The 14599-nt window shown below is 40.0% G+C and overlaps 1 protein-coding gene across 1 annotated transcript in view; it reads right to left on the reverse strand.

The window, feature by feature from the left end:
• The window catches only part of LOC126092189 (hemicentin-2-like), an 862093-nt gene that overhangs the window by 313895 nt on the left and 533599 nt on the right, over positions 1 to 14599 (reverse strand). Inside the window, exon 2 of the mRNA XM_049907669.1 lies at positions 10233 to 10304. Coding sequence (XP_049763626.1) covers positions 10233 to 10304 — 72 coding nt within the window. The remainder of the gene's footprint in view (positions 1 to 10232; positions 10305 to 14599) is intronic.

The raw sequence follows: 14599 nt of genomic DNA on the forward strand, positions 1-14599 counted from the left end.
ATGATTGGCTTCATCCCTAAAAAAGATACACGATACATCTCCAGTAGCCAGTCTTAATGCTTACAGACCAAAGTTAACACGACTATCATAGTCACTTCTATACAGCTATTGATAGAGAGAGATGTGATGGGGATGGATCCTTTACCCATGGAGACTGCGTAGGACACTTGCCTAACCCATGACATTTCTACGTGCAATTGCACGGACGCTAAAGTGAGAATCAACTGCACCAGCAGTAAGAAGATTAATTTCCTCCTGTTTTATTTTGTTTCATCTGTTTCATTGTCCAGGTATTACACAACCACTTTCACATAACTTGTTGAAGAGGTTGTTGTATAACTGCCGAGATGGTTGACTTGAAATGGGATACCCTGCCACATGCACCGTACTAGATCGAAATGCATTCACTGTGCACACATCATAGACCCTGAGTATGTCAACTTTTTCTGCATTGGTAGCTCCCATAGCCCACTTACGTCTTACTGCTTGGACTGTCGCACACTAGCTGAGTATCATGACGGAACGCACTCAAGGAATACACAAGTAATTGTAAGCAAACATAACAACATACTTCCCAGCAGCTATGTAGGTTGAATGCAACAAACGAGTGTCGCTTTGTAAACTTTTCAAAATACAATACACCGCAAACGACTACCACTAAAATAATGCGACAAACACCACTGACGTTCTCATTGACACTACTTTTACTTTGTCAGTGCCTTAAGGCATTGTTTCATTAACAAAGTGCAAGTTCGCGCAGGAGTACATTCTACGAGTATTATTGCAATCTCTTTATTGGGTAACATTAAGAGCCCATGACAGTCAATCCATTCTGCGAAAACAACAAATCAATAGCACTTCTCATTTCCGACACATTTGCGACGCAGATTTTTGGTGATTCACCCTGTTCACCCATACACACCTATATCCACAGCCACTCCCCCCCCCCCACTCAGATATATATGTATATATACCTGTGTGTGTGTGTGTGTGTGTGTGTGTGTGTGTGTGTGTGTGTGCGTGTGTGCGCTGGAGAAAGACCAAGCGAATGCTGCTCACCACAACATTCATGAGACTCCCAGAGCCAGCTGCCTTATTTCAACTACTGTAAACCACAGCTCTCTTACATTCTAATACCGGGTCCCGTATACTTTCCCTGTAGAATAGTGTTTCCTCTTGTATTACGTTGTAAGACTCGTCCTTCTCTCCCTTCAGAGAGGCCCTCAGTGTATCCTTTCCATCTATCTGTCCTCTCCTCTGCATTTTCACACTGGTATTCCCACTGCATCCTTAATGTTACATGCTTTTGGTTTTTGCTTCACGGAAGGTTGTTTTGACTTTTGTATGTGCTGAAACAGTCCTTGCTACAATGATTTCCTTTTGGTTTTCTCTACGTTTTTCTCCTACCCAGTTCGACTTAGTTTCCCTGCTTCCTATTTGTTTTATTTCTGAGTGACTTTATATCTCCATTCCTGAATTTCCTTAAACATTTTTGTACTTCTTATCTTTCGTCGATCAACTGAAGTATTTCTTCTTTCATCCATGTTTTCTTAGTAGTTACTATCCCTGTAGTTAGGGTTTTCTTTCGAACTTCTGCGATTGTCCTTTTGAGAGATGTCTAATTCTCTTCAACTGAACTACTTACTCAGATATTCATTATCGCAGTATCTATGGCATCAGAGAACTTCAAGCGTGTATCTTCATTCCTTAGTTGTTCTGTATCCCACGTGTTTGCTCATTGATTTTCCCTGACTCTTCTCTTAAACTTCAGCCAACTCTTCATCTTTACTAAACTGTGATGTGAGTCCATATCTGGTTCTCGGTACGTCTTATGTTCAATATCTGATTTCAGAATCTCTGTCTGACCAAGACGTGATCCATCTGGGATCTTCCTTCATCCCCCATTCGCTTATAAGTGAACCTCTCCTCCTGTGATTCCTGAACAGAGTATTCGGTGAAATTTATGTAGAACTGAGTATTTCCGCTGTCTCATTCCTACTTCTAATCCCGTAAGTCTTTTTCGTATTCCTTCCCCTACAACCGCATTCCAGTCCCCCGTGGTTATATGATTTTCGGCTACCTTCACGTAATGAATTACTCTTTCAATATCCTCATACACCCTTTCTCTTCATCTGCTGCTTCCGAGCTAACCCTGTCACTGAACTGTTTACAATAACTCACTCTCTGCCCAAGGTTCCCATTATAACAGATCTTACTCCTGTTACTCCAGTTTCTGCTATTTTTAATATTACACTATACTCGACTAACCAGAAATTCTTGTCTTCTTTCCATTTCACTTCACTGGCAGCCAGTACCTATAGATTGAGCCATAATATTATCCAGCTTCCCTACCAATTGCAAACTTCTGAAATTCCACACCACGACTTGTATAAGTTACCCATTGGTTCAATCTCTTTCTCGCAGTCTCCTCCCCTCCCGGAAGTCCCAATGGGGGCTAGTCCGGGACATTTTAGCAATTGAGAGATCATCTTGACATTTTTTAATTACTGGCTTCACGATCTTACACATTATGTGTCTTCAGTACAGGGGTTTCAGTTGCCTTATGTATATCCATGCCGTTGATAAGTGTTGATTATTTGGCTTTTGATGGCAGTTTCCCACCCCAAGGGCAAGAGAATGACCATAAACTCTGTCCGCTCCTCCGCCCTTTTTCACAAGGCCGTTGGCAGAGCGAGGAAGTTTTGAGCCACTATTGTAGACTATTTTTGTTCAGAATTTAATCAGAAGGAAAGTTCAAACACGGGATTAATGACGATTTTTGATTGCCAGTCAAAGACACTATTTGTAGACCACAATAGTGTAATTTATTCATGCAGGATGTCGACTATAATTCATTCCTCTAAGAGACCTTTGTGTGTTTCTCATCTCTGTGGGGCTATTATGAATTCAGTGTCTTGGAAAAGTTAGAGCTGATTCAACGAAGACTTGCGCAATACTTCAGGACTTTGTTCACCCAATGCGAGAACATCTAAGAACTATCTCTAGTACAAGATCTTACAGAAAACAAGGTACAACGTAAAGACACATTGGTAACATACCGAGAGTAAGCAAAGGCTATGCTTCCTCATGAATGTGTTTCAGGTTAAGACTAAGGTAGTAAACCTCATTTCATTCGAGATTACACCTCGGTAATGCGACGCCTGTTATTTCTGCGCAGCTTTCACGGACGGCATAGGTTACTGAAGGCTGAAAGAGTGGGAAAGAGAGAGAGAGAGAAAGAGAGAGAAGGGGATGAGAAGTGAGAAAGACAAAGTATCCAATAAAACGTGGGGCATAGTGGACTGGGGCAGTAGACTGAGAAGAAATTGAAAATACTGCCATGTCGACAATACTTCTATCAGAAAATCGGAGTCGAAAGAAATAAAAGGTTACATGAGAGTGATCGTCTGTAGTACTCTGAGAACGGCTTGAGCTACTTTTAACATTACTGTCTCTTTCCGGTGGGAGTTTCTAAATTCCAACAAGGAAAGTTTATGACGAGTATTGTGCAACACGTAATGATTTCTTCTCTGTTGGTCCATCATGGACAGGGGACATCGCCTGGTTAAGTAACAATCAATGTCAATCAAATTCACCATTCATTCGAAGACTTGAGCTTTGATAGGGACCTTAGTTGTTATCAAGTATTCGAATGAAGCACAAGTGTAACGATTGAATTCACAACATCCAGAGATTTAGGGCTCTGTATGACATTTTCGTTTATTTTGAGAGATGCATATGTTGTATTCTGTAAGGAATCGAAATCCAATGTATAAAACAGCTTCAGACGCTTCAGTACGTTACGGATGAGTGAATGTCGTTAATATTTCACGTTATGCGTGGAAAACTGTTAAAGTTGAATACGCAGATGCCTAACTAGGTTGGTTTTATTAGTTTCGTATTATTCGCCTGTAGACTAACGAAAAGTCATATTCAAACCAGGGCTTCAATTTGAGTAGTTTAATCGCCTTTGTCCATTCTTACGAGCATTTTGATTATTTCTTTAGCGTTGATCCATGCTATTAACTAAAGATACTTTCGGGTAGGAATAAACAAAAATGACACCGTTTACCGCACATGAAGTGAAACGGCCACTACTTGAGTACTCAAACGTGGAGCGGCGCGGACGATGCAGTAAAATCACGCTAACTCTGCTTTAGAAGCCGTGTGGTACTCGTCGATTTTGGAGCATGACATAATCTGAAATATTGAAAGAATTAAATGATACCTATGCTAAATGAGAATACCAGTTCCATTTCAAACGATAAGCTACGTACCCAATTTGCTAAATGCGTTGATAGTATCTCACATTATTTTCGAAGTTAGTGTTACAATGACACTGGCCTTTTTTTAATTCGGTAATCTTTCGCCTATGTTTTAGAGACATATGACAGATACTTTTCAATACACTGGATATTGTAATATAAATAATTTGCGTACTGCGAATTACGTTACTTGAAGACACGTTCGTGTACTAATTTTTTGACTTTAATACCCGACTAATTGTGTTAAATCTTTAACGTTATATTATACTTATTAATCAGTATATTATATTATATGAAATACTGAAAACGAAATGTCTGTTACCTCTCGATGCCATTGGAGTTGTACCTATAACTAGGACTGGGTGACCATTTTAACCTGTAACCTGTATTAATATACAGACAGATCTGTAGATGTGCCGTTTCCATCATACAACAGACAAACATGTAAAACGAAGTATTGCGCTTCTGATGAACAGAAGACCGAGGTCACTTCTGGTACTCACTACATTTTTAACCATCAAAGTAAGATGTATACAATGTACAACGCTAAAGGATACACTGTTCAGGTATTACATATTATACTCAGTCTGTAATCCTCAAACGATGATTTGTATACCATTTCGTTAGTGTGTCAGCGTTTAAGTCTCTCCGACTCAGGAAACTCTCCGGAAAGTTTGAAATCTTGATTTATTAATACATGAGCGATAAACTCTCGTCGACTAATAAAGTTCTTGTAAATGTGCAGTGATTGCTTTTGGTAGACTTTGACTAGTCAGTTGAGAGGGAAATGTGTTCCATCCTGGAAAAATTCTGAAATTTTTATCAAAAAATTTAGCATCGGTTTCGTTTTTAGGACAATTTCTCTGTTTTTATGAATTAACTGCATGAACCATTTAATTTTTGTGTCTATTTCACCTTGTGTGTGGGTGGTAAGAGACAAAGAGCCGTGCGCTACAATACTGAATGGCAATTTAGTGGACAACCAATATTTCATACTCAGTTACAATGATAACAATAGACTACATTCTTCTCTCTGGGTTAGAGTACCCAAGGCTATCCGCTGCCATCATCATCCCCCTACAAAACCCAGCGTAACAGACTTGCGAGCTGTAAAAATTCAGTGGCTAGTCGTTGTACGTATGGCGTGTAATGGATGTAAATGCAGATATTTCTACCGGTATACTGATAAACATTATATCAATATTTATTTAATTTGTATACTATTAATTATAGCTATTAGGAGTAGTATGTTTTTATGTTGGTTAGTACTGCCAAGTACTTGCGGCAAGAGCGAGGGATTAACGCTTATTTTTCCTGGGCAGCAGATCAGGTGGTTAAGTGTGGAAGCTTGGACACAGAACGGTTAGTCTACAGTGACAGGCGTTGTCCACTTACTGCGGTGCTTACGAATGAACAGAAAAAATCAGCTCATAAAATTTTTAACAAGTTTGTGGGGAGACTAAACAATACAGAGAGAAAACAATCAACACACTGTTGTACGTACGTATTAAGGCAATACATATTGAGACATCTGCAGCTACACCCAGTAGTCCGCGTACATATGTTTGGTAGACCATCCTAAACTGATTACTTTCAGACAGTAAACTACTGGAGGATAAACATGGTTCAGAATCGCTAAAAACTATTCTAAGGCCAAGATCGCACAAAATATTTTTTTTTTAAATTCAAGACAACCGGTTTCAACAGTCTCAGCTGTCAGGTTCAGATATTAAGCCTTTTTTTTGGGGGGGGGGGATAATAAAACATGTTAATTTTAAGCTGAAACTCATGCACAAGATGTCAAGTAGATAAAACTCAGCACATTATAAAGGTTTATAATCTCTGAAATATTTAAAAACACACAGCATCTAGTCCAAAAGGCCATGTCTATACACATATTGCTCACAGATGTTTTTTATATGATACAAATATGACACACAATAGCACATCTGTTTACATATACTGGACACGTACTAAACAGAGCAAATCTACTTTAAGTGGTTTGCAACTTGGAGTTGTACCAAAAGTGTATCATTGTACGCCACAAAGTTCAGGAGACACGATGCCATAAAAACTAGGATGTGTGAAAAACTGCCGCATCAAAAGTGACGTTTTAATTTATTACTTTTTTTGCTACAAAATCTCTTCACAACACATTTCACAGACAGTAGACACATACACCACTGCATGCACCTTCAAAATCTTATTATTTTGCAGCACATAGTTCAGGAGGTAATACATCTTAAACACTGAACTCCATGGACGCGAAATTGCTGAGCGAAATTCGCTAGACATAGAGGTGAAATAATTGTACCATTACATGTAAATATCTTAAATATACGTGAAATATATTTGGCATGTGCATATGGGAAAAGCAACGGATAATAAGCTATTCCTAAATCCCTGGAGCAATTTTAATCAAATTTGGTACGCATATTAGTTAGAATACGGAAAAAGGTGAAGTTAAAAGCAAGTATGGTAACGTTAAGAGTGCAACGCTAATTCCACTGTTAAATGCAGAGGACAGTCCTGGTAGGTCTAAAGCATATACTGAAGGCCTCTATGAGGAGGGAGATTTATCTGAAGTGATAGAAGGAGAAACGTGAGTCGTTTTAGGAGACTTAGGGGATCCAGTATTAGAATTTAATAGAGTTTTGGAGGTCTTAAAATAAAATTAGCAGAAGGAATAAATAACATTTCATCAGAATTTCTAAAGTGGGGGAAGTGGCAACAAAAATACTATTGATGTTAGAGTTTAGTATATATGAGTCTGGCGACATTCCACCTGACTTTCGGAAAAATATCATCAACATAATTCCGAAAACTGCTAGAGCTGACAAGTGCGAGAATTGTAGCACAATCAGCTTAACAGCTCAAGCATCAGAGTTGCTGATAGCAATAATATACAGGCGAATGGAAAAGAAAATTGATGATGTGCTAGTTTGGCTTCAGAAAACGGAAAAGCACGAGTGAGGCAATTCTAACGTTGCGGCTGATAATGGAAGCAAGACTAAAGAAAAATCAAAACACGTTCATAGGATTTGATGACCTGAGAAAAGTGTTCGACAATGTAAAATGGTGCAAGGTGTTTGAAATTCTGAATAAAATGCGGTAAGTTATTGGAAGAGACAGATAATATGGAATATGTACAAAATCCAGGAGGGAATAATAAGAGCAGACGGCCAAGAACGAAGCGTTCGAATTTAAAAAGTCTTTCACCTAGTGTTCAGTCTGTACATCGAAGTAGCAATGTTGGAAATGAAAGAAACGTTCAGGAGTTGAATTAACGTTCAGTGTGAAGGAATATCAGTAAAACGAATCGCTATCCTGAATGAAAGTAAAAAATTATTACATGATATGATGAGTGAAATGAAGAATCCACTGAGTACAGAATATGGATTGAAAGTAAAGACGAAATAATGAGAAAAAGCACAAATGAGAACAGCGAGAAACTAAACATCAGCGTTGATGATCACGAAGTAAATGAAACTAAGGAATTTTGCCACCTAAGCAGCAAAACAAGCAATTACGGATGGAGCAAGGAGGACATCAAAAGCAGATTACTACTGGCAAAAAGGGCATTCCTGGCCACCAGGAGTCTACTTGTACCAAACGTAGGCCACAATTTGAGAAAGAAATTTCTGAGAATGTACATTTGAGCACAGGTGATGAGGAAACCGGAACAGAAAGAGAATCGAAGCATTTGAGGTGTGGTGCTACAGGCGAATGTTGAAAATTAGGCAGACTGGTAAGGTAAGGAATGAGGAGGTTCTGCGCAGAATCGGAGAGGAAAGTAATATGTAGAAAACACTGACAAAGAGAAGGGTCAGGATGGTAGGGCATCTGTTAAGGCATAAGCCAATGACTTCCATTCTACTAGACGGAGCTATAGAGGAAGACAGAGATAGGAAGACATCCAGCAAATAATTGAAGACGTATGCCGCAAATCTTACTCCGAGGTGAAGAGGTTGGCACAGGAAAGGAATTCGTGGCGGGCCGTATCGTACCAGTCACAACCCTGATGGTACAATACGGCCACCAGTTTAAAATTGGGATGAGTGTGATGACGAGAAGAGAGATGGGCTGACGAAGAATGGAGACAGCCAAGTGGAAGGAGGAGATAGGAAGAGATAGGAGGAGGTAATGTACAGAGATGGGGGAGGGGCAATGGATAGAGAGAAAGGAGAAGGAGATAAGAGGAAAGAGGAGGATGACAGAGACAGGGGGAGGAGGAGACAGGCAGAGAAATGGGGATATCGACGTGAACAGAAAAAGGGGGATGAAGAAATGGACAGACAAAAATTACGGAAGGAGATGTACAGAAAGGGTGGAGGGGAGGAGATGGGTACAGAAAAGAAAGGGGTAGAGATGTACAAGGAGGGGGTGGGGAGGATGTGGGAAGAGAGATGTTGAGAAGGAGGTGGACACTGAAAGGGGTAAGAGGAGATGGATATAGGAGGGGATCAGCAGATTGACATTGGGGGGTTGAGGGGATGTACAAAAACAGGTGTCGGAGGAGATGGTCAGAGACTGGAGGTGGAGGAAATGGCCAGAGAATAGTGTTGGAGGAGGTGGATAGAGAGGGGGGGGGGGAATCGACTAACAGAAGATTTGAATACATACATATCTGGGCAAAGCCGTGTACTCCGCTAGTGAGTATAGAAACTTCTTGAATTATAATTTATTCATAATACAGTTTATTTTCAAAATGTGACTGTGTCGGACTTTCTACAGCCAAATTTAGGATCAGAGGTTCACTTTAGCATTTCACAAATGTAAATACTGCCCTCCACTCGAAGCACGACAAACGATCGATAAACTCGTCCCATACCTTTCCAAAATACATTTACTGCTGTGGCTATACAGCGTCTCATTTGACACATAATTATTAGAAGGTGATGGCCATAAACTGTCTTCTACAATCTCCCACAAAAAAGATCGAATACTTGCTAGAGACCAGGTGACCTCGGACGCCAAAGGTGCCTCGTCGCCCCTTACAATAATCCATGATTGAGACAGCTCATTACTAAGAAATGCTTTTTCATGGGGTACCAGTGTGCGTATGATCCGTGCTACTGATCAGTGAAATTTTCGGCATGTTCTCACAATTGCGTTGTGAATCAGAGAGCAGGCTAGCTACACTGGGATAACGATCACGCCAGCTATATAATGTGGCATATCCCTGCCACGGGGCTAAACTTTTTGCTACTGTAAGCAAGAATAAGGCAGCCCAAGTTTCTATTTTCATTCATATAGAAGATATGTTTTGAGATATCGTGTGAAACATTGTGAAACAACTTGTAGATTAAAGTGTGACGAATAGGAATTGTCACAAGATCGACTCACATTTTTGACACATGCACATAATTCTCGTTAACTACACTCTCTAATTAGATAATCGCTTTATTGTACAAGAGGTCTTCTGTTCACAAGAAGGTATCATCAGCAGATGTCTGACAGAGTTATACGCCTTGTCTCCCACCTCATATGCCTCTGGTGCCAGATTCTCCAGCGAGAATACTGAAGACCTGATTCCATGGTTGTGGAGCGGCAGTTATATTTTAACATACCGTGTTTATTTTTGTGGAGTTCTTTACTGCTTGCTTTGGAAATATTACTTAAGCAACAATGTGGTGGTCTTTAAATCGAGTACCTATTGAGAGTTACTCAGTAAGGAATCTCAATAACTGCGATTTTATTTTCCCTTTGAATGGACACAGATCACTATTGGAGCCATTTTCACCCATAAAACTTCAGGTAAGCAGCCTCCTCTACAACCACCATCAGTGACTATTTACAACCTTGAAACAGTCTTAAAACTGGAAGGAACATTTTCCAGAGGTACTTGAGAAAAGTAAGATAAATCTACACGAAAGTCACACGTCCTAGATCAACCTTCTTAAATTAGTTTTTAAACATAATCTGTACAAATTTTAGTTTCGTTAGTGGGTATCAATAAAAGCATACCTGGCCTGGAAGGTGCGACAGCTAAGGCAAACAGGACGTAGAGCCACTGAGCGGATGACGCCCACTGCACACCTGAAACACAAGAGCGTTCCGTGTCACTGGATGGGCATGCTGTCTTCGGATTTCTGGCCCCAGGGGCCTCATACAAAGCAGATCGTAAGGCTAGGCAGGAAATGTGGACTGAGACACAAAGAAATTAAAAACGTTTCTTGCGAGCGGCTATTGCTGCAAATCAGTTGGGAAAGTTGAAAAATTTTGCGTCGGACTACGATTCGAAGCTGGTTCCCCGGCGTAGTCGGGAGATCTTCTGATCACTGTGTCAGCGTGGACTGTCCTAGCACGCCTCATCTCAGACCCAAATTCTCAACATCTCCACACATTACAAATGTAGGCTCCTTTCCCATTATTTGGCGATTCCCGTTGCAGTCTGTGTGTGGTGCGCATGTGCACTGAAGAAACCATTGGGTGCCCACGCCTTAATCCTTTCGGACACGTCTGAAAGAAAAAACACCACAGATACGGGCACATAAAACTTAACTGAATTAATTATTAAGCTCTCTGCCGCCTAATTAGGTATTAAAAACCTGTAATACACTAAAATTCATTTTTAAACTCCATTGTACGCACTGTCATACGTCTTACATAGTCGTAATAAGTTTTTTCCACAACCTTATTAAATCCAAACATATCTGTCTCAATGACAACGACATGTCTGAGTTGTCGTTTATACTTTGCACACAAAGAAAGAGGTAGAAACGAGCTTTTCTGTATGCTGGTCTACACGATCCCAGGAAATTAAAAGTTGTGTACACTGCGTATGTGGATGATATATGACATCTTGTATATACAGTTTAGGTTTTCACACTAGCTGCAATATACACTGTACATATCTCTTTGGTACCTATAGCACCACTCTACTAGACAAAATAGTAGTTCTTAGTTGATCTGAGAGTAAAGTGTGGTGGTCACTCTTGTTCATTGAATACGAATTGAATGAAAATATCACTCAAGGATTCAGCCTTTTCTGAATACATTCAGACTGAAAACCATCCCTATGATCACTAATATAATGTTCTCGATACATATGAGTAGAAAGATCACATTAGAAATGAGGCAAGTGCCACAGTATCACAATTAAGTATTAAATGAATAGAATCACTTTATCTATGAGAATAATGTAGGCTGATGCAATGGATTACAATTTGTACCACCACTGGGATTCGAACGCAGATCCTCTGTTTACTTGCCAGATGCACTAATCACTGCACCACACTGACTCTGCAGTTGCAGCTGTAACTGACTCGGTAGCTGCAATACCTACACGTATTACCGGAGTATGTCTCCCTCCCCGATAGAAACTCCACTTTACGCTGCAGCCCATTGCTATTCCCTTTTAAACTTGCATTAGTATTGCAGGGGCTCTCCAATATTTCAATAGTACCTTAGCAATGAGCGAAATGGGGTTACTCCTGCCTGTCGCTCAGGTGTAGATGGTATATTAATCATATGCTCTTGAGTCATATTGAGTCTCACCTTTATTTACGACAATGATGCAGGCTGAGGCAAATAACTGAAATTTGTACCAGAACTGCGATTCATGATGATCAGAGTTTAAAAAAGCAAAGGGGTGACCTGTGAATTGGAATTAAAATCGGGGAAGGAGATGTACTAGAATAATTAGTGCAGCTATGGTGACCGCAGTGCCGTGTGGTGCAATGGTTAGTGAATCTGCCTAATAAATGGGAGACCTTGGTTCGATCCTTTCACTGTATTCAAGTTTCAATTCATTTACTCAACCTACATCATGATTGCAGCTAAAGGTCAGACTGACTGTGTCTCATGCACACCACGCTTGTATGATTAAAATACGTTTAGCTTTTGGCCATTAAATCTGTTTCCTCACTTGAACGTCATAAAGAAACGGAGAATAACTATAGTAAGTAGCTTATGTAATGTAGCGTTATATGTTTATTAGCAATCGGCACAAATCATCATCTTTCGTCACTTTCAGAGTACTCTGAGAATTTCGTTTGCGTTGCGGCACTCAGATGACAAATGATAATGGCCTCGCGAACAGAAAACCCTATATTGATTAAATGCAGTTGTTATGTGGTGTCGTCTTCATTAGATTGATTCTTTTGGCTGGTTTTAAAGATTCACTTTCTCTCGGATGTCGTAGGTTATATCGGAAGCTATCGTGTGTTCAAAATATCCTTTAATATTCACAGTGAAAAGTTGGAACTGCTTTTCCACTTACGTATGTTAAGGTAGCTTGATAAAATTATCAATAACACGTCATGATATAGGCATATCTTAGAAAAATTTTAACTGGTAAAAGTTTTCGATACAATTATCGAAAGGAAATGAATACTGCGTCAAGCCCAAGTTTATTTCGTTGTAATGCGTGGTCCACTCGGAGGACAGTGGTTGTTACAATTAATAACCGAGCGAGTTGACGTAGTGGTTAGCACACCGCACTCGCATTCGGGAGGACGACGGTTGAATTCAGCGTCCGGCCATCCTAATTTAGGTTTCCCGTGATTTCCCTAAATCGCTCAGGTAAATGACCTGATGGTTCCTTTGAAAGCGCACGGCCGACTTCCTTCCCCATCCTACACGAATCCGATGAGCCCGATGACCTCAAAGTTTGGTCTCCTCCCCCAAATCAACCCCCACAATTAATAATAGGACGTAACTTGTTCTGACTGCGACTTGAGGCTGATAACTGTTTTCCTTGATACTGAAGAGCAAAGACGGTGAACATATTACCTCGACAGGGATGAGGGAGGAAATCAGCTCTAGTGGAACTGTTGTTGCAATTGTGATTTAGGGATGGCACTCAAAATTAGATCCGTATTGCCAAAAGTGGACTTGATAACAAGGTTCTCTGAGCACAACTTCAGTTTTGTAAGCAATAATGTACCTTCATGCACTGAAGCTGAATCAAAGATCACTGGGAATCTGATAAACTCTTTTATAATATCCTAAACGGCTAGGATATTGAACATTTCTTTGATCTTTAACGAAATAGGAGCGTTCCTTAAGGAGCAACAAGTCGTGTAAAAATGTTGTTCGATGTTTACCATCCGTGAAAGTGTATCCATTTCTGATAGTAATTCATTAGGCCCTTTCATAAAACACCGTAATATCGAGCTAGCGCTGTCGCACCATTCCGTTCACGCAACTCTATACGACTGAATCCATGATGACTTCGCAGTATTAGAATACACTAGATTAATTCTGTTGGTGTTAAACATTGTCCTGTTATTTAATTCGTATTGGCTTTATTCCATGACTACATGTCGCACATAATTCATACGGAAGACGAGCTATTTAATTGTTATTATGTAAAGGGCAGTGTGTTGAAAACGAGACAGATATAAGGAAGCGAACATTTTATTATTTCAAAAATAATCGACATAACTGTTAATAAATCTATACTGCTGTTAGACAAATGGGAAAATTTCTTCATGGGAAAATGTTTTCTATAGCCCACGAAACCAAGGTTGTGGCCAGTCCTCTTCACCGAAGCAAATCGATGGCCACGGATGTCTTCCTTCAGGGCTCCAAAAATATGGGAAACGTATTGGGGGGAGATAGTGACTTTATGGAGGATATATAAGAGCTTCTCAGCGAAATTTCTGCAGTGAATTTGCAACAGCGTTGGCCACATATGAGCAGGTTCGTATGTTGCCAAGGTTGCTTGGATCCCTGAAGAAAGATATTCGTGGCCATCGATTTGCTTCGGAGGATAAGGTGCACGTCTGGGAGCAACCATGGTTCCTTGGGGAGCTGCTAACAGTTTTTTCATGAAACCATTTACCGTCTTGTCTCATAGTGAAATAAATATATTGACAGTTACGGAGACATCTTCTGAAATAATAACCTGTTTCCTCGCTTTTTTCCGTACCTCTCATTTTCATTTGAATGCCCTTGTACTTAATGTAAGTCGTTTGACGTATTATTATTTCAGGTGCGACGATGTGCTGTACAGAATACAGTCTTACGAAGCTGAACAGATTCAGTCATATTCCGTGGTGCTGTTCATTTTTAGTGACGTCTAGTCCATTTTATGTTATTCCCAGATCACCTAACAAATGTTCCATCACCCAATAATTTCATGTAGTCAGTGTTTTCTATATATTCCATTCCTGGTCATTTCAGCAGAGAAATCCTCATTTCTTATCACTTCACATAATTTTCAGCTATCTTCTCTAACCTCACATTAAAAATGCTTCATCTGTCTTCTTTCTCGTATTTGCAACTGTCCCTCAGTCCACAATTCACGTCCATGAAATACCGTAACCCGGACGTACAATCTCTGAAATTATTTCTCGATTAAAGACCTCACACTGGTGTTACACGGC

The sequence above is a fragment of the Schistocerca cancellata genome, chromosome 7, assembly GCF_023864275.1.
Source record: "Schistocerca cancellata isolate TAMUIC-IGC-003103 chromosome 7, iqSchCanc2.1, whole genome shotgun sequence".
Classification (NCBI taxonomy): Eukaryota; Metazoa; Arthropoda; class Insecta; order Orthoptera; family Acrididae; genus Schistocerca; species Schistocerca cancellata.